General features: G+C 45.5%; 1 protein-coding gene across 3 annotated transcripts; it reads left to right on the top strand.

The window, feature by feature from the left end:
- The first annotated feature begins 1,443 nt into the window (after positions 1–1,443).
- Positions 1,444–20,773, top strand: STT3A (STT3 oligosaccharyltransferase complex catalytic subunit A). 3 transcript variants are annotated; one of them, XR_012945827.1, is made up of 19 exons: positions 1,444–1,603; positions 4,180–4,311; positions 4,681–4,741; positions 5,442–5,563; positions 5,680–5,825; positions 6,515–6,605; positions 7,179–7,285; positions 8,163–8,327; positions 8,962–9,142; positions 9,887–10,042; positions 10,594–10,685; positions 11,768–11,923; positions 12,652–12,840; positions 13,527–13,643; positions 14,638–14,740; positions 15,606–15,794; positions 17,078–17,193; positions 19,479–20,152; positions 20,426–20,773. XR_012945827.1 is itself a non-coding variant. In XM_032964626.2 (18 exons), exons 2-18 carry the CDS (start codon positions 4,221–4,223, stop codon positions 19,515–19,517), a joined length of 2,121 nt encoding a protein of 706 aa, XP_032820517.1. In that variant the 5' UTR covers positions 1,444–1,603; positions 4,180–4,220; the 3' UTR covers positions 19,518–20,773. The 3 variants fall into 3 exon arrangements, 2 of the variants coding, with proteins under 2 accessions (XP_032820517.1, XP_032820518.1); XM_032964626.2 differs by having other exon boundaries at positions 19,479–20,773; XM_032964627.2 differs by having other exon boundaries at positions 1,444–1,746; positions 19,479–20,773.
- Positions 20,774–20,820: the final 47 nt, after the last annotated feature.

The raw sequence follows: 20,820 nt of genomic DNA, 5'->3' as shown, positions 1-20,820 counted from the left end.
CCTAATTAATATTCATGAGTGGGTGGATTTTTACACTAACGCAGAGAAAAGTCGAGCTGAATTAAGTACTGTAATTTATTACGCAAAGTCGCTTCAAATGACGTATCTTGACAGAAAGTGACGGTAATTTTTTTTATCTACGCAGCAGTGCTCCATCCGTGCGTGACGTCACTGCAAAAGAGCCCCCCCCCCTTCATTAATATTCATGTCCGCGTGAAAATTATTTTACACGAACGCAAGATCGCGCACTCCACATTCCGCACCCCTCCCATCATTAATAATCATGAGCAGGTGACGCCACTCCACATGGGCCCCCCTCCATTAATAATCATGAGCTGAACAATTTTTTATTGAATATTTAAAATTTACTGCAGCCTCGGGCAGAAAAAGCTCGTTTATTATAAAAGCCCGGCGTTCCGTTTGTCCGTCAACTAAAGGATAGCCTTTCAGAAGCCCTGAATCAAAACGTTCTAGAAAGTGGACACCCCCCCCCCCCCTGTGAGGACACAAAATTAAGTTTCCAAAATATTTTGACCCCCAAAATTTTTTTTCACTTCCCCGCCCGGCCAAATTTTTTGTAGGCATATATCCCTACACACCCTATATACAAGTCAGTTGTAGTATCTGCACACATTGTGGGGGAGGAAGAAGAGGGCATCAGTGGGGGCGAAACGCTGAGAAGTCTTCCGCAGGAGCTAGTCGATCAAACTTGCCAACATTTCGTCCGCTTTGCCTGCTCCATTTATTTGTAAAATAACGTCACGGGATCTTCACCGTCTACTGCTGTGAAGGCAATCGGCGCGCTCTCCGTGGCTATTACACCCACCGCCAGTATTAACCGTGGGCGGCCGGCGAGAATATCGAACCGCAACACCTTGCAACAAGCGGTCAACGGGACACAATTAACTCCGCGACGGAATGAACGAACGATGGGCGTCGTTAGCACGTTGAGGGTGCCCACGTGGTGGGGCCAATGGGCCCCATGAGGCCTCCACGTTGTGACCCCATCACGTGGCACAGCGGTGCTCGCCGCCGATTGGATGGCTCGCCGCGCGGGTCAACCAATCGCGCGCGCGCGCGCCTTCGACCGCGAGTGCGTTCGCAAAAAACTCGCAAAGAGACGCACGGATTTGTGTTTTTATTTTGTCCCTCATTCATTCCCGCGTATAGCCGCGCACCCCCCCGACCACCGCCTTGCTGGCAGCTGTCTCTCTCTCTCTCTGTGTGTCGGGGGTGGAGGAGGCGGCGGCAGCAGCAGCGGAGGACCACGGCCGAGAACAAATTTCGCAAAGGCCCCGGAAGTTTGAATTTCCCACCGCGCTTAGAGGCGAGCGGGCCGGGGCCCGTGCCCGCCCGCTCGCCGCCGCGTCACGTGACGACGGTCGTGCTCGCGCGCGATTGGTCCCGAGCCGCCGATCCGCGCTACCAAATCGAACGCGTCCGTCGATTCCCCACCGCCCTCCTCCCCCCGCGGCGGCTCGGCGTCAACGTGGCGCGGCCCCCCACCCCCCTCCTCCTCCCGTGCGCTCTCGACGCTAGGAGCAGCAGCAGAGCAGCAGCAGCCGCCGCCGTCGCCGCGGCTAAACCCGCTGTGCAAGCCTCGGTGGGTTTTTTTGGCGTTGCGTTATCGGTGTCTCGGTTAAACCACGCGCGTTGATTTTTGAAGAGGGCCCCACTTTTTGTGTGTGTCGCTCGCTGTGGCTCGAAGTCGCCGCCGCCGCCGTCATCGCCGTCGCTCCGCTGCTGGTGAGGCCGCTGCGCGCCGCTGTCGTGATCAATGGGTGGAGGAGAGCGAGAGAGGAGAATGATGGGGAAAGGCTTGCGTCCCGATGAGCATCGTCGGGCAATGGTCTGTCTGGGTGATAGCCGCCGTCGTCGCCGCCACCAAAGCCGCCGCTGGCGGGCCCCGAGCTGCTCCCACATCCATCTGGCACCGTTGTTGCGCGCCAGCTGATTTGGGCGTTCCGTCTCCCTCCCCCCGCTTCGTGCATGCGGATTTCATTCCCCGTCACACCAGCGTCGTGTCCAGCCAGGGGGGGACCGTGGCCCGCTCCCCAAACTCAACCTCGCGGTCCACTTTCGTCGCACTTGCGTCGACTTTACTGGCTCCCGTAACTTAAACGCGAACTTAATTTCGAGCGAGACTCAACGTCGACTTCTTTCACGCATCGGCTAGCCCAGGGGATTTTGCAGACGTGGCGGGGCTCGGGTTTGCTTTCGCAGCAGCATAAGTGATTGTGTTTAAAAAAAAATCCAATTCGTGCTGTACGTCATCTCGAGCCGTGGAGACTTGTGCTTTCCGACGATTGCACAGCTACACGGAGAGAGACGCACTCGGGAGAGAAAGGACGTACTGTACGAGTATCCTCAAGGAAGCTTATGGAGGGAGACGTGGGGATGTGTAGAGTACTTGGGGTAGGTTGGTGTGGTCATCACAGACCAGGTGTAGCAAAGACCACATCGTCCTGTACTAAACTGCTCCCACGTCGTTGCCGGCGTGGTGACATTGTCAAATAACCCCTTCACGATCCACACGGCGTGGAGAGGTCCTCGTCCAGCAGAGCATTGGCAACCGCGGTGCCGTGTACACACGCACACAGAGATTGGACGTAAAGGGATGGAGAAATAATAACCTTCGTCGTGTAAAGCAAACACGTCCGCCGCTCGTCGCTGTCGGGACCGAGTACAAAACCACAAGTTCTCATTCTTGACCCCGGGGGTTGTCCCGCGGTGAACATCTTTGGCAGTCTTCATTGGAATTACCTGTGTAGCGACCCGGGGTCGGAGTTGAGGATTAATGTTGACTGAAAGTTCACGCGCTGTAATCACCAAACCTCAGCACCGGTCCTGTATTCTTGTTTCCCCCCTCCGCACTGCTTGTGGAAGTTATCATTCACGTGGCGAGAACAAGTCGAGATGCTTCGGATAAGGGAACACTTTGACTTCTGTGAACTAATTGGTTTGCAGCCTTGCATATGCTTGATGCTCACTGAATCGACACTGTGCCCGAATGCTTCGTGGTCGAGATTTGAACTTGTCACTTTCAAACTTGAGAGCACTTCGTACAAACTGAGTTGTCTTCAAATACTGTATTATCCTGTACTGTACATTCAAAGAGTGTTTTTTTTTTAAATATAATTGTCATACCTTAACAACGATGACCATACCACACCACTAGAGACGCAGCCTTGTTCGCAAACCAAGTTCCGGCATTGTGAAGCCTCGGCTGTCAGAACTGAGAAGTACAGTATGCTGCAATTAAAGTTAAAACACAAAAAAAGAACCACCAGATCTCGGTAGAAATCGGTGAGTTGCCATTTTGAACCCAGATACTAATTTAGCAGAATGTCCAGGACAATTGCGGACAGGTGGCAACCCACATTCAACAAGTACGTCAGTACAGGTTGATGAATGTAAGGAATACAGACGGAAGGGGGGCGGGGAAGGATTAGCACGGTACACATCTAGCAGTGGATTGATAAATGATCGTGCTTGTACATGTTATAACGCTATACCAGTGTGCATCATGGACTCACGATTATTTACAGGATCATGTGTGTGTGTGTGCGCGCATCTGACCCCAAGCCACAAAAGTGCTTTATTTTGCTCCAATATTGTTCAATTTTTCCAGTCTACGTGAAATTAATATTGACACTTTGAAATAATCAAGTGGTGAACCGTTACTGAGCCTTAACTAAAGACGAGTGGGTCCTCGGTGAGTAAAATATACACATGTTTGTCAGTCATAATAAGCCGTGATCAATCCACTACTGGCTGGAGGCCTCTCCCAAGCCCTCCTCATGGTCCTGAAATTTAGCAATCCGTTAGCACGGTTGGCTATGTACGGTGCCAGGGAAGTTCTACAGATACACGAGCCACTTTCATTGCTCCATCTCTGTGGTAAATGTCCTTTGGCTGCTATTCCATCGTTAGTCTTGACCACTGGCTTTATCATACACAGGCATGGTAAAATGGTGTTTCATGTTGTGTGGCAGTACTTTCCAGATTTTGACTTGAAGCTTTCGTGACTGCAGGAATCCATACTCTTTTTGGTTCTTTCGGTAAAGTCACGTAGGTAGAAATAAAATAAAACATCGCGACGAATCAAAGAGTATACTTTCTCGATTCTTCATGCTAGACACGATTGACACTTAACTCGTTTTTCCCGTTTCATTTCAGGACTGGAGCATTCACAGTATTGTCCCTGAAGCTGCATAAAAATGACAGCCAAACTGGGATTCCTGCGTCTCTCTTATGAGAAGCAGGACACGCTGCTCAAGCTTTTCATCCTGTCCATGGCCGCCATCCTCTGTAAGTGTGCAAGCGCAAATCATTTTGGAGCTTTGGATCGTTCAAAAAAGAAATATATTTAGTTGATGAAAGTCGTCGTTCCTCTGCCAATTTGTACAGTAATGTTTGCATTGCTGCATTAGCAGTATTTGCTACAGTTGGCGATGAGAATATTAATTACAAAAATATGTAAAGATATTGGTGTTGTCAAAAGTTTGTTTTACTTTTAAGTAATGTAACATTGCATGTTTCGATTTAGGATTACATGAACTGATGTTGCATGTCTGTGCAGAGGTGGTTACTAGCCTGCCCAGGTTTTGTGGTTTCTGAATAAAATGTATTGAAGGAATGTATTTAATGAGAACATGTTTATTTCGTTTCATCTTGCAGCATTTTCCACAAGACTGTTTTCAGTACTGAGGTTTGAAAGCGTCATTCACGAGTTTGATCCGTAAGTGATTCAATGTCTGTCACTTGTGCTTAATATTTAAGTTATTACTTCGTCCCTTAATTATACTGTTTGCGTGAATACTAGTTAACCTTTCAGCAATCAAACATTTACTGGTTCCCATTCAGAAATATATGAAATAATAGGCACCGGTGCCTTGGAGGTCAGTGCTGAGCTAGCACTGTATGGAACCTGGGCTTAAATTCCAGTTCCATCCACCTTTTATGAACACTGGATTCTCAAGTGCAGTGAGCTGGTATCAACGCAGTGAGCTGGTCTCAATGCAGTAACCAAATAACTGCATGAAAACAAGTCCATCAAAATTAGTTTTGCTTGGATTAGGCTCAATGCCAGCTCTGAGAATAAAAAATGGGAAAACGCACCCCTAATGTGTAGTGGAGAAAAAAGATGACTTGATTACTTTTTTTCGGAGAGGTCCCTTGAAAAACCATGGGTCGTCTTGTGACACACGGTGAGATTTACGAATGGATTCTTCACCTCACGACATCACTCCGATAGCACAGCTGGAATACATTTATGGAAAAGGGTATTTATTTCAAAATAATTGAAATTGGCTAAATCGCACGTATTTGAACAGAAAGTCAATTTTAAACCATGTAAAGCATCACCAATATGTATGTATGTTGAACTTATTTCGCACTACTACCAGAATGAATGAGTAAAACCTTTGTTTTGTCTGCAGATACTTTAACTACCGCACCACCCGCTTCCTTACTGAGGAGGGCTTCTATCAGTTTCACAACTGGTTTGATGACCGAGCATGGTACCCTTTGGGCAGGATTATTGGCGGAACCATTTACCCAGGTACAGCACTTAACTTATACTCTTGTTGCATTTTTCAATTGACACTTTACCAATGAGAAGGAACCCGCAGCAGCAGCATCGGAAAATTTACCGGTTTGTTTGATGGTTGTGCGCAGGTCTTATGGTGACATCAGCCTTGCTTTACCACGTGTTGCATTTTATGAACGTCACCATCGACATCCGTAATGTCTGCGTCTTCCTGGCACCGCTTTTCTCATCGTTCACCACGCTTCTTACCTACCACCTTACCAAGGAGCTCAAGGTGAGCAAAAAATAACGGCATTTAATTTGTAATAGCACCTTTCAGAATCGGGACTCGACGAAATGCTTAATAAAACTGTAATATTGTGTTGCTGTAACATACAACAATTAAGCCATTAAAACACAGATCATTGCTGCCAAGTTACAGGTTGTAAAAAAGCCTTTTGAACAAATCTCTTGAGGCATACATATTAAATGGGTGTTGAAATATGGAAGGGTTTGATTACCCTTAAAGCACATTTTAAAGTGATGGAGCATGACTTCAAAGGAAACTTGTTTATTCCGCAATTGTAAACACTTTTTGCAGGAAATACCCTGCATACCTACAAGTATTTTAATATTTTACGTTCAGTGTTTGCGTTGGTCGTTACCATGACCAAATATATAAACATTCATAATGATCATCCCAAAGGGGAACTCTGTTTTATTGTCCACACTTTTCAAACTCTGAAAACAAAATAGTTATTCAAATGGACAAGCCACTTATAACCCTCTGGGATGTAAAGCTGTTACTGGTAGCTATGATAACTACTTTGCCATAAGTGGCTCATGCAGCGCAATGGAAAGCCGTGATGTCGAAGATAATCGGTAGAAATATTCACGGTAGCAGGAGCTGCAATTGGGAGAGTTTTGAGGGCTGTGAGTGTTGGAAGAAGTCCTAATACCAGTGTGGATTGTGTGATTGTCTAGGATGCTGGAGCTGGGTTGGTGGCTGCTGCCATGATCGCCATTGTGCCTGGCTACATATCACGCTCGGTGGCTGGCTCGTACGATAACGAAGGTACGCATTGAAATTAACATAAGAAAGATAAATCGGTAAGCGTTGTTGTAGGAAGGACGCCCAGGTGGCTTGGGCCAGAGCGCGAGTTTACACCACTGCGTTCCAATTTGTGTTTAAGCCACCCAGGATTCAACTGAGTTTTGAAGTGTAGTGAGTTGATGGCCTCAGTTTGGTCACCAATTTTTTCACGAAGTATAATGCATAACATTTTTTTGAAAAATCACTTAATTTGGAAAATTCTCATAAACCTCCTGGGACTACTGTGCGACAAACATATCTTTAGCTAGGCACCTTTGGAAACAAACACTTGACATTTCAAGTAATTCGTGATATCCCTTTTCAGAGGCCATTGTCGAATACAGCGCTGTCTGCAAGAATTACGAAGGAAAATGTCTCATCTCTTAACGCCAATGATCACAATTGTAATATGTTTGTTGTTAAAAGTAAAAAAGTGGTTGTGGAGTTAAGTTGTAGGCAGTCTCGAGCACTTGTGATGAAATTATTTTTTATTAACTTGATGCGCCACTTACAAGTTTTTTTGTGGGAATGGCTTTGCTGCTGTTCTGCTTGCAGGGATCGCCATATTCTGCATGCTCTTCACCTACTACATGTGGATCAAGGCTGTGAAGACTGGCCTGCTCTACTGGTCCGCTATGTGTGCGCTGGCCTACTTCTACATGGTAAGTTGGGCAGTTGGCCCATAATGTGTTAATGCTCATTAACACTTTCCAACTAATTTTTAAAACATTATCCCCGTCAGTCCATCCATTTGTACTGGAGGGACACAATAGCTTGTTTAAAGATGATCCCATATGAACCACACGCTTGTGTAAAATTGTGTTGCTGTTCAAGATTTAGACTCCTGAAAATTGGCCAAATGGAGCAAAGGCTTACCCAAAGCATTGAGACAATAAACCAGCGCTAAAAGGCCCTATCTTTCCATCCTGGCCCTGCCAGCCAAGTTTCACCCTCCCGGGCAGTGCTGCCATCTGAGCCCCATGGTCTCATCACAGCCTGCAAACCTACTGCTTCCTGCGTGACCGTTTTTGCTATTGAATACTTCTGAAGACTTATGCACGTTGGAAAGCATTGTTTAACCATGCGCGTGAATGATTTGTTCCTGCATTTGAATTAAACTGGCCAATGCGCACTGTATGTACGTATGTTGAACTTCTTTCACACCGTATGCGAGCCAAACTAAGATGTGTTCACTCTTTAAAAGTTCATCATCTTACGTCAGCTTGCGATTGTGTTTATTAAATCTGCTTGTGAGTTGTTGAAGATGGTTGTGCGTGGCGAAGCAAAGAATATTTATATTTTTATAATTGCGGTGAATGTAGTGCCTCTTGTGGCGATAGGATTCTTGCGAACCCATCATATACAACAAATTAATCGAAACGAAACATCAATTCTTTTCCCACATTATTTCATGTGTTCACCACCAACGTAACAATCGCTTTACATTTTTTTGAGATGACGCTTCGTCACGTGCCTGGCGGCAACCATTATTGGCTCGCGGTTCATCACGATCCGCGCGCGCTGCGTCTGGGCTCGCAGGTGTCGTCGTGGGGAGGCTACGTGTTCCTCATCAACTTGATCCCCCTGCACGTGCTCGCCCTGATGATCACGGGCCGCTTCTCGCACCGCATCTACGTGGCCTACAGCACCGTGTACTGCCTGGGCACCATCCTCTCCATGCAGATTTCCTTCGTCGGCTTCCAGGTAAACGTGCAATTCTTAGACCTGATAGCGGTTTTATTTTCTTGGGTGGGGGGGGACGACTGAACAATCTAGCTTGCTGACTTCTGGGTTCAGGGTTTGTCTTTTTAACTCTGTCCTCGGTCAATTGATGTTCTGTGGAAACATTGCGCCGTTTCCTCGATTGTGGGAAATGTTCATTGATGTTAACATTTTATGAGTTTCTGAGCTAAATGAGAAAGCATTTTCATGATTTACTTGCGTATTTCTGTTCTTTTGCTCGAGTTGGGCACTCCCTTGTTAAAATTATTTGGGCAAGTGGCTCAGAGGTCAAGAGTGCCGAGCTGGCACTGCGGAGATCCTGGGTTCGAATCCAAGAAACCTCATCTCATTAAACCAGATTCTGCATTAATAAAAACATAATTAAATTTGATTCTGCACTTAATTTCTGTAAAACCCATCTCTTTCGTTCGCTAACACGAATGGTTGCATGCTCTGCGAGAGATCCGAATGGATACTTTGTCTCCTGACGTGATTACAATCGCACGTTCGCTATACAAGTTGGGGATTTGTTTTTTTACTTATTCAGTTGAAGTCCTTCTTTCTGTACGCTTGCGATGCTTGACGTTGGTGTGAATTAAAATTCCCCCTTTTGCAGCCGGTGCAGTCGTCCGAGCACATGGCGGCTCTGGGGGTGTTTGGCCTGTGCCAGATCTACTCCTTTGTGGACTACCTACGGAGCAAGCTGAGCACGCAGAACTTTGAGATTCTCTTCAAGAGCATGATCTCGCTGGTGGGGGCCGTGGTTGGCGTTGCCGCCACCCTTCTCATGCTGACCGGTGAGAGCAGCCACGCTTTCGGATTTCTCAGAGAGCTGTCACGGTGGCAAAAGCTAGGACCGTACGCAGGCATGGTAGAGGTACGGAAACGCAAACCGTTTTGAACGTGTAGATAGGCGTGACGAGGGTGGAAACGTGGAGGATCCCGTTAACGTTTGGCAAAGCGGAAGGAAAAAAGAAGGCAGGCATGGTTTACGAATCGTATTCTAAATGCGAGGGCACACCAACGTTAAGGAAAAGCCTCATATCGCGGAATATTGAATAGCTTCAGCATTGAGGTGATTACTCACTATAGAGTAAAATGGTAGAGAGAAGCGAGTTGAAGTGGAAGTTGAGGAGTCTCTGTTATGATTTGTAAGAGGAGGTCACTTGGTGTCCATGTTGAAGCCCAATTGCCAATTGGAAAATGATTTAAAGTTAGTAAAGCAAATAACTGCAGTTATCCAGGTGTGAGATTTTATATTTAATTCAACATATCCCAGGTCTGAGAGTTAAACATGTTGGTTGGATTGCCATGTAGCAATCTAGTTTATAGCAGGAAAATGTGCGGTGTCCATCTTAATAAGAGGCAAGTGAAGGTTTCTCAGAAGCAGTTCTATAGTATCACTTAATACGGGCTGCTTTCTTTGAGTGTTCCGGCTAGAAACGTGTTCGTCTTCTGATACGACTCTGGAAGCACGATTGACATGATTGGGAAGAATACAACCATGCACAGCAGTGACATGGCCGTCTTTGGTGGCGCAGGTAAGATCTCCCCGTGGACTGGCCGCTTCTACTCCCTGCTCGACCCGTCCTACGCCAAGAACAACATCCCCATCATCGCCTCCGTGTCGGAGCACCAGCCCACCACGTGGTCCTCTTACTACTTCGACCTGCAGCTCCTCGTTTTCATGTTTCCTGGTACCCGTTTTTTGTTCTCTCTCTCTCGAAGCTATCGTATCAAACATTCAAATTCGCAGCACGCTTCGCGGGAAAACACGAACGCCAATAAAATATGCATTACAAACAAATTGTGTCATCGGTGTGAATGTGAGGTAAGAACGGAGATGAGTGGTGTTCCCAGCGCAGATGAAAGAGCTTGGATGAGCACGACTGACACCTTGCTATTTATGACCATTCCTCTCATCAAGAGAGGTGGACAGAGTATTTATATCTGAATTACAGCCATAATTGGTTAACATACAATGCTTAAGTAAAATCCCACTTAATATTTAAATCTTGATTTGAAGCTTTCGTGACTGCAGGAATCCATACTCTTTGGTTCTTTCGGTAATGTCACGTAGGTAGAAAAAAATAATGATTGCCCACGACTGTAAAGTGTTTAAGGTGTACATCCCAAGTCCTAGAACTGGCTACGTCATCTCGGAACAAGTTTGCTCCTCCCCGCCCCCCTTCTCGTGGTCGCTTTATTATTCATATGTTTGTTTCTTTCCCTCCACTGCTGTCTCCAGTCGGGCTTTACTACTGCTTCTGCAACCTGAATGACGCTCGCATCTTCATCATCCTCTACGGCGTCACCAGCATGTACTTCTCAGCGGTCATGGTGAGTTCGGGGAGGCTCCCGTCAGTAAGAGAGCAAATCCCCCCCACCACCACCATGGTGACACCAGCCATGCACGGTGGCAACAAAATGTCACTTGATGCTGCAACGTGCCCTGTAGAGATGGTGAAATGCGTGCCTGTAAGCGCATCACCCTGAATGTGTCGTGTGTCGTCAAATCTAGGAAGCTACCGGAAGTTGAATGCTTGACCTGTCAGGTGGCCAGATTTACATTCTTCCATTTGTCTCTGTGGCACTTAATCCAGTTCCCTCCCACATTGCTTTCTTCCACTCACAATATGATCCACCGTTTTTCAGGTGATAGTATACTTCATAAATCGTGCTCCTTTAAATCATTAGCTGAAGGTTAATAGACCTTTTTTTTCTGCCCAACGTGAATATGCTTCACTCTCAATCACCACTGAGGTAACATAAGCCCAATCAGTCTGGGTGTACCCCTTCATATCTGAGGTGTGCCACCCAGTTCCTACCTCAAAGGAGTCTGGTTTATTGAGCCAGAGCTCACTGAGTCACTTATTGTGCACTCATTGGTAGAAAGGGTGTTTTGGCCTGTAAATATGGTGGTTGAACACCCTATGGGTGAGTCAATGGTCGAGTGGACCCACTCCAGCGCTGTCCTCCAGACAGTCTCGTCCCTTCACCTGATGAAGGCCGCTTGTTTTGTGGCCGAAACGTCGTGAGAATATTATTGTGTTATTTTATTTTATCTATTTATTATTTTATTCTCATTCTACGTGACTTTACCGAAAGAACCAAAGAAGATGAATCCTTGCAGTCACGAAAGCTTTAAATCGAAATGGACCCGATTTCTCAAAGTGGGTGGAGGAATCCATTGAGTAAATTTCGTGGGAACAGTGACCAGGGTAGGAGTGATAGAAGGGTGATAAGGAGGCAAATGGAAAGATGGGAGAAGAGAACATCGTTATGAAGTAAATCTAAGAAAATCTGTATGCTTGTGACGAATGCTACATTCGATGCGTATGGAAGGAAATGAGAGCTTGAAACTTAAGTGCTTAAATGTTAACTAATTTGCCGCTGTTGCTGCGTATGGCTTTGCGCCACAGGTGCGTCTTATGCTGGTGCTGGCGCCCGTCATGTGCATCTTGTCGGGGATTGGCGTGTCTCACGTGCTCACCACCTACATGCGCAACCTGGACATCTCGCGGCCTGACAAGAAGAGCAAGAAGACGCACGATGCCTCCTACCCCATTAAGAACGAGGTGATTTGGCCTGGCCCCCCCCCCCGGGGGGCTTTCGTGAGTTGATGTTTGTGTTGGGAATTGAGCCCAGCACTGCTGAAATCCGACTTGAATTTTTAGATTGTTATACGTACAACACTGGTGAAAAATGTGGTGCAGTGGATTTCCCTTGGCACTATTAACCCAGCAACGTGAATTTGATTCCTGGTCATGGTTAACATCTGTGCCCTCCCCCCAACACCTTCCCAAACCCGCACTGACCAGAATGGTAAAATATGGTCGTACAAACCCCCACGATCAACACGGCATGGGGAGGCCTTCATCCAGCAGTGCATTGACAAAGGGCTGCACGTGCAAGGCCAAATTAAGTGGCAAAGTATTTTTTTTAGAAATGAGTAATTATATGTATGTTGAACTTATTTCGCACTTTACATAGCCAACCGTGCTAATCGGAGGTGTGGGGGAAGGACAACAATTGGGCTGATACCAACTAATTCTATATGCCCTCACTCTTCAAGATCCTTTAAGCATCCTGTCTGCCTACTTCTCCCTTGGACTCAAATGAGTACCTGATGCCATGTGTAAACGTCAGCACTGGAGAACGGCCGTGATGCTTGCCACACCACTCCCTCGCGCTCTGCGTCGGCCTCTCAATAGCTGCTCGCTAACGGCTCTGGCCCCAGCAGTCCGTTAAAGGTTACACGGTGGCGGGGGGGGGGGATCTTTGTCTCTTGTCGCCCACACCGCAGGTGGCTAGTGGCATGGTACTGCTCATGTCATTCTTCCTCATCACGTACACGTTCCACTCGACGTGGGTGACGAGCGAAGCGTACTCCTCGCCCTCCATCGTTCTGTCGGCTCGCGGCGGCGACGGCAGCCGCATCATTTTCGACGACTTCCGCGAGGCGTACTACTGGCTGAGACACAACACGCCCGAGGTGTGACACCCTTCTCGCCACGACTTCATTTCTCGGAGAATGTTTCCCGGGTCGTTGGTGAAGCGTTATTTAAGTAGCCACAGCCGTAGCGAGAGATATTTCTGTATGTTGGTGTGCTGGGTACGGACATTTTTATTGGCCGGATGAAGCCAGTTGAACTAAATCCCAGATTGTCCCTCAATCCTATCCATCCTACTCAACCTGAGCTACAGGTTTTGTTGAAATACCGCTGATGTTTATCCATAAAAATGTAAATTTTTTAGAGGTGCCCGAGTGGTTCAGGACTTAGATTCTTGAGCAACTAGGTTCAGTCGAGTTAGTTTGTCTCACTCTGGTCACCAGTGACTGCACAAAAAAACCTCATCACATTTTGTTTGAGTTGTCATGTAATTTGACTAAATTCCCAGCTCTGAGAATGTTTTATTTATAGATTTGGGTGCCACTACAAAAAAATGTTCTGTGTAGCAGGGTGTGTGCGTGAAAGTGTAAAATGTCACTTGCATGGGTTTTAGGAGTAGTTATGTAAGATCTTCTGTAGCAGGGCAGTCTCTTCACGCATTATACTGCTTTTTAGGAGTTTATAACCTTCTGGATGTGTAATCACATGACTTGATGTCGACGGGGTAAAGCAAGAAGATAACGAGTTTGTTGTTTGATTTTCTTTTTTTGGCCTTGGGACCATCCAGGATGCGAAGGTGATGTCATGGTGGGATTACGGCTATCAGATAACAGCCATGGCCAATCGAACAATATTGGTGGACAACAACACATGGAACAACACGCACATCTCCCGCGTCGGGCAGGTAAACACCCGATCACTGGTCCTTGTGTGTTTGCATTACAAGATGATACGTACGCATGTGTGTATGTATGTTGAACTTCTTTCGTCGCACCCGTGTGTAGCCAACCGTACTAATCTGAGTGTGCGGGGGAAGGACAACAAACGAAACACAAAAAGCAGTTCTAAATAAATGAGTTTTCAATTGAGAAAATTAGTTTTCAATTTAGAATACATTGACAAGCATCCCTAGATATAATTAACAGCGATGTAATTGTCATTGGCTCTAAACATCTTTTATTTTGTTGGAATTTGACCTACTCTTCCACACGAGCCAGATGTCTTGTAAGATGTCGGAGTGCCCACTCTTTACCCCACCACATGCCACCTTCCGCACCACTAACTGCAGTGTACCCTTTTATACCGCTGGGTGGACAGAGGTGGGGGGAAATTGAAAAAACTTGCCTAAATGCCACATCGGAAGATGGAACTGTGGCCACCTTTGAATTTCAAGTCCGTTGTGCTGACCATCACACCAAGGCAGCATCCCTTCATATAATTTACAGTGTTCTGGGTTCTTTCAGTAAAGTCACGTAGAATGGAGATAAAATAATAAAAATAATAATAACAGAATAAAATTATTGGCCACAACACACGTAGCCTACTTGTGTTGTGGCCGAAACGTCGTGAGAATTTTATTCTGTTATTATTTTTATTATTTTATCTCCATTCTACGTGACTTTACCGAAAGAACCCAGAAGATGAATCCCTGCAGTCACGAAAGCTTTAAATTGAAATTTAATTTACCAGTGCTTTGGCATGTCTAGGAGCACAGCTACTCAAAATACAATGGGATCAGTCGCTTTCTTGCCGATTGCGGTATAATCTAAGACCATGCAAGTCTGTGGTTGGCAGTGCTAAACGAGGCAAAGCACTGATCCACTGGTGTAATTTTAACTTAACGCGCCAATCTGCTTTAGCATTTTTAAATGTTTGGCTGTACCCGTGTTTTCGGTTAGGCCATGTCATCGACGGAGGAGAAGGCCTATGAGATCATGCGGGAGTTGGACGTGGGCTACGTGCTGGTGATATTCGGAGGGCTGACCGGTTACTCTTCTGACGGTATGAGCTTGCATTTACTCTCAACTTCATAGGTTTACGTGACAAAAGCTGTTTGTTGTGCTCACTCTTCCGTCCATGTTTAACTTGTAATAAAACACTAACACTCAACGTTTTGAAATGGCACACCCTCCCAGTACTAATCAACATTGACAGTGTAATAAACGTGATAATACTCTTCAGTTTGAGGGGTTGCTTGACCCTACTTCACTTTAGTGAAGGGGACACACCTGTAACTGGTTCACATATCATTTGCTTATAATGTTAGCCAAAGACGGGATTCAAGCTCTGGAGCACATTACCCTAACCACCACTGCTTTTAACCCCCAAGTAATATTTCCATTGTCAGTTTGTAAAATGTTGGAAAAAGGAACGTTTTTGGAATGATCATAGCTGATTAATGATGGTGGCTGTCTATATCAGTGGTGGGCCAACTTCCTGATCCCCAAGCCACAGACAAAAATATTCATTTGGCCAAGAACCACCAGACACACGTGTCTAAATGTCGGGGTAGCTCCACAGCCGACTTGCACGCACTGGGTGGTTGAGCATTGTATTGAGAATTCTGAGTGAACGCCCCGCGAGTGCTCATGTCTGGCTCCACTTGCCAGGAGCAAGTGCTGATTGTTCATCTTCTAATTAATGATTTATTAAAGAGATACAAGTTAGTTGCACCTCCAGTGAGCCACCGTTGAAATGCCTCGGGAGCCTCGTGCTGCCGGGGAGTTGCAAGTCCGCGACCCCTGCTCGATATTATAAACGCTCACCCACTGTTTGTGCACAGCGTCTTGAGACGCCGGTCTCCCGTTGTGGACGCTGCCGTTAATCCGCGCCGCGTCGTTTTTTTTTTGCCTCCGGCGGGCCGCAGACATCAACAAGTTCCTGTGGATGGTTCGCATCGGAGGCAGCACAGACACGGGGAAACACATCAAGGAGCACGACTACTACACGCCGGCCGGAGAGTTCCGCGTCGATCGCGAGGGATCCCCCGTGCTGCTCAACTGCCTCATGTACAAGATGTGCTACTACCGCTTCGGGCAGGTCTACACCGAAGCCAGTACGTGACCTTCCGGGGGCAAGCGGATTCTCTCTGTTGACTTGACGGTGGATGGCAATGTCATAGGGGGACAGTGCTGCACGATAATACCCCCCAAAGAATTGCTCTTTATATCTTGTAGCCACACACCAAGGTCGTGTATCCTGGGCAAATGAGAATTGTGAGCTTTGGTAATGCAAAAAAAAATACTTAAGTGGCTTACAAGAGTGCTCAAGAATGTCTGTGGCTTTTGTGCTGTTCAATGTTACTGCAGCGCTATGGTGATGCTTCTGGAGGACGTTCAAGTGTTTATCTGTCGAATGAAGATTCAAACTCGTATTGGATGCACAGCCTGGGATGTGTAGCCTAGTTTCATATCTACAAGACGTGAGCTGAATACCAATGTTAAACATGGCAGTCATTGTACTGAGCAGAGAGCTTGGAAAAAATCTTACCATCTGAGAAGGCTCCTACTGTTTACTTGATGGAAGCAGCTGTTTAATCGTAAACAATAATGTTTACCCCGAATTTAATCCTAATGTCTGAAACAAGGATGCCTGTGATCCAATTGCATAAGAATCTGTCCCACCAATGCTGGCAGAAGGGCCTTCGTTAGTGCGAATTCTAGTGAGTTATTTGTCTACTCTTCCACATTGACGAGATGTGTTGATAGAGGTGGGCGTGCCCACGCTTTACCCCACCACACCTGTTGATCGACTAACTGCGGTGGTGTATACCCATTCATACCGCTGCTGGGTAGACAGTCACTGAAAGATTGAATCGAACAGGCGACTTCTGGATTGCAAGTTCAGTGCACTAACCGTTCCACAGGGACGGCTCCGAATGTAGTAGGTATAGGGAGCTATATAGCCGGTCAACGGTGCTAAGATTCACGTAGGCTATTGAAAGATGGGGGTAGGGGGTGGGAGGTGGAATTATAATTTGCCACGTGTTTGCGATGGAAAATAATTGAACCCCGTAAACCAGTTTCTCAGCGCAGTCCTCTCTAACGTATGTATGTATAACACGTAGGCTTTCGCGACCAATATCCATAATACAGGTTTTTACTAATTGGTTGTGTCAGGTAGTGGCAGATTCAATGACACATATTTACGCGATTTAACCCAACAAAAAATACACCCTGTTATGTATGTTGAACTTCTTTCGCATCGTACGTAACCAAACCGTGCTGATCAGAGGTGCGGGTGAAGTACAACAAATTAAACACTGTGCGTCAGCCCCGAGCCGTGAAAGTGTAACGAGCGAGAGGGTGCGCATTGTTTGTGTCGTGGTGGTGGTGGCAGAACGCCCGCCCGGCTATGACCGCGTGCGCAATGTGGAGATCGGCAACAAGGACTTTGAACTGGACGTGCTGGAGGAGGCATACACGACGGAGCACTGGCTCGTGCGCATCTACAAGGTGACGGACACATGCGCCGCTGCTCATCACTCCCCCCTCCCGGCCACCGCCTCGCCAAATCGCTTCTTCAGTGCAGTTTTGAACCGGATGCGGCTACATCCGCAGGTTGCCTTCAATGTTGGGATGGTTCTGTGGTGGCAAGTGTTAAGGTGGTCAAGTATGGGCGGTGCTCGGCGTTTGTTGGCTGTTCTGATGCAACGACTCATCAATTAAAATCAGTTCTTAAACTCTGGCCTTAGTTTTCAGCCAGGTCAGTGTGTTCCTCTCTTCATCACTGTGGCTTATCATCACTTGTCCCACCTGGTTTTGCCAGTAACCCACTGATACATGCAATGAATAGTGCGTGTAAAAATCTATTATGATATATTCGGATTCAATGCGCATGTTATATATATGCCAATGGCATGAATAAAACTACAAAAAAAGAAAAAAAATGAGTAACACTCAATTGGACGCTAAAAATTAAACTAAATTTTTCTTTTGTTAATAGTGTGTTGACCCCAAATTGATGGCGCTGTGAATAATTTCGTGCATATTTGTCAAGTGGCACTTAATAATCTGACCGTGAAAAGTTTGTGGATTAAATAGGCCCGGACCGGATGTCAAATTAGTCTTGATAACCGTGGCGCTGACTGCTTCACATAGTGAGCTATTCCAGCTGTCATTAAAAGAATGACACCTTTTGATTTTGTGAGCAATTCTTTAAATGTTGGCATGACACAGCTTACATTGACCTATTATATGGGATACTTTACATGCACATGCACAAAGTAAGTGTTGCACATAATGTTTAAAAATGTATTTTCAAGAGTGGGGTCCAACATGGATTCAGTCCAGCATGCTGATGAATTGAGCCTCAAGCAGATTATAAAAGCAGTGCATTGTTTACATCTCTCCCCCTGTCCTGCCCGTATCCCTCCTCTCCCCCAATTCTTGCAATCAATGATATAGGCAATCGCTTAATAAACCAGCTGGGCTTGCGTGAATAAGGTCTCCTCATTGGATGTCTAAATATTCGCCAACTGTTATGAATCTGTGCGGTTCATATATACACGGGTGTGATCGTTTCTCTGCACCCGTTAAAATATTTGCCAATAGCCAAACCGCCCCAGAATGTGCCCGATCTCACCAGAAGCTAAGCAGGGCTTTTAAGCCTGGAGAGTGTGCTGAAGGCGGCGACTGCCAATGCACAAACAAGTTGTCGTAGGCAGCAAGTGCCGTTGTTGCGACGTTGTGGCGAGCAGAGGGCGACGCAGAAAAACCTGTTGTTTTTACCGTCCTACTCTCCCACATCTATGCTCAGCCTACCTAGATGAATGAAACCCTGCCTTCTCTCACAGGATGGCGAGTCCCTCATCCAGTTGTGGATTGACAGAATAATCAGTTCTCCTGTGTGTTTTCGGGCTTGTACCGCCGTGTTGGCTGTGGTACAAAACTGGAGTTTGACAGCACAGCTCTGTGAACTTTTCGCGATCTAACCTAAAAAAAACCTCACGGATAATATTGGTCGCGAAAGCCTACGTGTTAAACTGGCGAAACGTATACAGTGGGGGGGGATGTACCTGTACATATTGAATTCGTTTGTTAGATCATGCTTTAAATTTACACGCACAGACTTTATTATCGTTTGGCGTGGTAATGCCTGACTTGCCGTATCTTTACAAGTGTTTCCCTTGCCTGCTGTTATTGCTACCTACAATAACATGTCTTTTACATTTCACTTGGGGATATCACGCCCTGGTTTTACTCGCACCTGAACGCGAGAGCCTCTTTTTATTTACCAAACCCACTTAAAACGCCTACTGACAGCCTGATAAGAACGTCGAAAGGTTCCATTTCGTGTTATAGCACCAAAACATTGTAATTCGTGGATACGCTCATGCACACGGCCCTGTTGTCCATCCACTGCTGGTCAGTGCAGGTTGGTGAAAGTCGGGAGCATAAAGGCGGGGGCATAGAAGTACAGTACAACCAATTTATCATACTGCACTGCCTTTAGTTGCCCTTGGCGTAGTCTCGCGGCAGACTATCACGTGGCTTTTTTGCATGGTGTTGGGGCTTAATGTCTACCAATATCTCTAGAAATGCATAAAATCTCAGAGTCAAGTTGTTTAAGTCAAGTTTCTTTGTTCAACCACACATGGCAAAGGTCTATCCATTCAGACACCGCTAAACGTGGGAGGTTGGACAACTGACGAATATAAACAGGATAATTTTAGAATATGGTGATATGTCGTTTTCAATGGAACCTTTTTTAAAGTGTGTGTTTCTTTTTCCCTTTTCAGGTCAAAGATCTTGAGAATCGAGGACAGTCAAGAACATAGGGACACCTTGGTGGAGTTTAACCTGCTGCAGTTTGTAGCAGTTTTTCAGTCAGCCCCTTTTATAAATATACACTGGCCAAAAGATCATAAGGCAAGTTGTGAACCGAGCAGAAAATGTTCCGCTTTTATTGGTCATTTGCCCCGCAAGGAAATGTGTAATGAAAGATATGTCTGAAGGCATTACGAACTGAATAAAAAAACACCAAAAATTCTAAACCAAGGCAAAAAAAAATAACACCAGAACAATTACAATTTACTCGCAACGTTCACTGTGTTTTATGTTTGTGTTGATCGTAATATCATTTGATGAAAATAATAATTTGAGTGACATGTTGAGCCACGTGTGTGAAGCTAAGAATTTACTGTCAGGGTGTCTGCATAAAACTGTTGCTTTGCGCTGTTTAAATCACTTGCAGTGTGTCCCCTGTCCTTAATTTGTTCTTTAATTTGGAATGAATTTGTAACTGATTTACGTGTAAGGCACTGAGACCAAAATGGGATTTTAAGTTTTGCGGGATATCAGGGGTGCCTGAAGCGTAATAAAATAACTTTTCAGTTAAAAGTGTGCAGCTATTCTGTGATTGTGGTCAGAGACCTTGCGAGCACAAAGACTATTTCATGAATGAAACGTTGAGGTCATAAAATTTTGATTTAAAGCTTTCGTGACTGCAGTAATTCATATTCTTAGTTTTTTCGGTAAAGTCACGTTGAAGAGAAACAACAAAATAATACAATATATATAAAACTATATATATACAATTATTGTTTGTAAAGTCACGTTGAAGAGAAACAACAAAATAATAAAATATATATAAAACTATATATACAATTATTGTTTTATATATATTTTATTATTTTGTTGTTTCGCTTCAACGTGACTTTACCGAAAAAACTAAGAATACGTTGAGGTCATGTTTATGTTAAATATTCTTGTACGGTTGAACAACATCTTTCTAGGAATGGACAATTCTTTCCGTGCAATTTCTACTTCCCCATGCTGCCCGTTGCAGCCTTCAATCTTAGCCCCTAAGTTTTCGAACATATCTTTTGGGGGAAAATTCAGGCTGTATAGGTTGTAAAAAAAGTCAATAGTTAATTTAATGTTTTGTAAATGTTATTAAAGCGAAATCTGTAAATCAGATATCGCTTGAATAACCTTTTGCTATTGGGGGAACTGAGATTTGTTGGCAATATTTTTGCTTTAAATATTGACTGGAATTTATTCTCACATGTCTCCTGAATAAAATAGAGCATTATATGTGTTTCATCTTCAATTAATGAACCAATACATATTGTAAAAGTA

Source organism: Petromyzon marinus, chromosome 32 (genome assembly GCF_048934315.1).
Source record: "Petromyzon marinus isolate PM22_M1 ecotype Great Lakes invasive population chromosome 32, UKy_Petmar_22M1.pri1.0, whole genome shotgun sequence".
Classification (NCBI taxonomy): domain Eukaryota; kingdom Metazoa; phylum Chordata; class Hyperoartia; order Petromyzontiformes; family Petromyzontidae; genus Petromyzon; species Petromyzon marinus.
The sequence above is the reverse complement of the archived record's forward strand: the minus strand, read 5'-3'. Positions and strand labels throughout refer to the sequence as shown.

Excerpts from the sequence above, each read along its gene's own strand:
- STT3A (XM_032964626.2), top strand. The coding sequence starts at position 4,221 with ATGACAGCCAAACTGGGATTCCTGCGTCTCTCTTATGAGAAGCAGGAC. Across the intron at positions 9,143-9,886 it reads CACCCTTCTCATGCTGACCG|GTAAGATCTCCCCGTGGACT; the intron begins GTGAGAGCAGCC and ends TTGGTGGCGCAG. Across the intron at positions 10,686-11,767 it reads TGTACTTCTCAGCGGTCATG|GTGCGTCTTATGCTGGTGCT; the intron begins GTGAGTTCGGGG and ends TTTGCGCCACAG.